General features: G+C 53.4%; 1 protein-coding gene across 1 annotated transcript in view; it reads right to left on the bottom strand.

The window, feature by feature from the left end:
* EPHX2 (epoxide hydrolase 2) overlaps positions 1 to 2,209 on the bottom strand; it is a 63,304-nt gene extending 61,095 nt beyond the window's left edge. Inside the window, exons 1-2 of the mRNA XM_018570303.1 lie at positions 2,089 to 2,209; positions 1,303 to 1,387 (exon numbers count right to left, since the gene is read on the bottom strand). Coding sequence (XP_018425805.1) covers positions 1,303 to 1,387; positions 2,089 to 2,192 — 189 coding nt within the window. The 5' untranslated portion in view covers positions 2,193 to 2,209. The remainder of the gene's footprint in view (positions 1 to 1,302; positions 1,388 to 2,088) is intronic.
* Positions 2,210 to 2,410: the final 201 nt, after the last annotated feature.

Genomic DNA, 2,410 nt, shown 5'->3' on the forward strand with positions numbered 1-2,410 from the left:
TGGGAACCCCGCCTCCCCAGCCAAGCAGCAAGGAGGCGGCTCGATGATGACTGGCCAGGAAACCGGCTTCCCAGTCAATCAGCATCGAGCCGGCTTCCCGGCCAAATCAGGAAGCCGGGCAGTGAGTAATGACCCGCCTCCTGGCTTCCTGATTGGCCGGGGAGCCGGCTCCATGCTGATTAGCAGGAAAGCCTTATTTCCAGCCAATCAGTATCAAGCCGGCTGTTTAGCCAATCAGGAAGCCAGGAGGTTACCCAGGAAGCCAGCTCCATGTCCCCTTTCGGCAGGGGTAGCCAAACTCCGGCCCTCCAGCGGTGGTGAAACTACAAATCCCGGGAGTCATGTCTGTGGCAGTGAGGATCTTGCAATGCCTCATGGGATTTGTAGTTCCACCACAGCTGGAGGGCCGGAGTTTGTCTACCCCTGATCTACGGGCACTGCCGCTCAGAGGAAGTCTTCCTCTGGCCGGAAGTTCCGGTATTGGGGAAGGTATCGGAGCATTTGGGCGAGTACGCACCCAAATACTCGGTATCGGTGCATCCCTGGGTGACTTCTTTACAACACACACAGGGACCATGGGGAACAGAAGTAGCCCCCCTCCCCCTCCAGAAGGAAGGACAGTGTCAGCACCAAGTCAGAGATGATTGGGGGCGCTACAGCCGAGCGATACAAATGAGATACATTGTTGCTCAGAGTTCAGGGACCGGAATGTATTTCTAAGATTTACCTTTAGGGTTTACTTTCACTTTGAGTTCTATTGTAAATGTATGTTTTTCCTTTGTGTAATAAAGTTCTGTGGGGACAGCGGGCTCTATATAAATCCTGGATAAGAACACGGAGGGGAGGAGGAGTAGCGAAGCAACAACTCATTCACATGTGTGTAAAAAAAACAGAAGGAATGAATTGTAACATTTTATAACAAAACAATTGCCCGCATTCTCCACCAATTGATAAGGGAATCCGCCATCTCCGCTCATGGGGAAAGGTTTGGAAAGTTTATTTAGAAGAAGAAGATACAAAGTAAAGATTAGAAAGCAGAGACATGAAGACGTGTGAGGAGAGTCTTTAGACATGGCCGGAGTCCCGAGGATCCGACCTCTCCATCAGGCAGGAAGGTTCTAAGCCCCGATCCCGGACAGGCGTCACGCAGGAACCTCCCGAACATTCTACCTATGAAATCATTCACTTCAGAATGTAACACTTTTTTTTTATTATTGAACATTGAATGGTATCGGTCACTGTTGCTGATTATTTATAGCGATGAGCAACGAGTTGGATCATTCCGTCACAGCTTTGTATTACCTTAGAGAAGGGGATCTGGCCTCTCTCCGCCCGGGCGAAGGGTCCATCCGCACCGCTCTTCACAAACACTTTCATGAGGAAACCGCTGGCAACGCAAAACAGAACAAGGAGATTTGTAAGGAAAATGTCTTCTTATAGAGACGCCATATCAGGACTATTCACCGAGGGGCAAAAAGACAAAACAATGCATCCCCCACACACACTTCCTGTAGTACTTCATTCTCACCACTAGATGCCACCAGTCCTTTAGGATGAATGACAGCCAGCACCATTCATCCCTCTTCCTCTGAGGCCAGGCTGTCATGGAACCGCCCCCCTGGGGGCAAAGGTCATCACACAGTGACAGAGGAAGGACTGCACAAGCCAGACAGGAAGAGGAAGGACTAATGACATCACTGAGCCAGCCAATAGGATCTCGGAGGAAAGGTAAGTATAGCTGGATTATCGTTCAGTGTGGCGGGTCTTAGGAGGGTGACGAAGGGGGATTCAGGAGGCCAATAAGTGGCCAAAAAGTACATTACGGACCATGGGGAGGGCAGTTGGTGGGACTCACTCCCTATGGGGGCTGACCACTGAGCACCAATACAACTATACAGAGCCCCCTCTCCCACCACAGCCCCCCTCCCAGTCCTATACAGCCCCCCTCCTCATATGACAGCAGTCCCATACAGAGTCCCCAGTCCTAGCACAGCCCCCCTATCCCATATGACAGCAGTCCTATACGTAGTCCCCAGTCCCAGAATCCTCCGCGCAGAGTCCATAGCGCCGCCATGACAGAGGACTCACCCCGGCAGGCTCAGGCTCTCCTCCAGGCGGGTGAAGGCGGCCTGTATCCCGGGGGTGAGGAGAACCCCTCCCAGATCAAAGAGAACCAACCGCCTCCCGGCCATCGTCCCGGTGTACGAGGAGAGAGTGACCCGGGCGCGGCCCCGACACTGCTGCGCGCCCCTGACCGACACTCCCCCCCGGCGCGGCCACGGTGACACCGAGCTCACCGAGCAAAGGTCAGAAAGAGCGCAGTAAGGGGGGGGGCATGAGGCCTGTAGTCCACCTGTAGCTGTGCACATGGCCCTCTGGGACTTATAGTTCTGTAGCTGTGCACATGGCA

This window comes from Nanorana parkeri, unplaced genomic scaffold, assembly GCF_000935625.1.
Source record: "Nanorana parkeri isolate BGI_ZX_2015 unplaced genomic scaffold, ASM93562v1 scaffold1500, whole genome shotgun sequence".
Taxonomy (NCBI): domain Eukaryota; kingdom Metazoa; phylum Chordata; class Amphibia; order Anura; family Dicroglossidae; genus Nanorana; species Nanorana parkeri.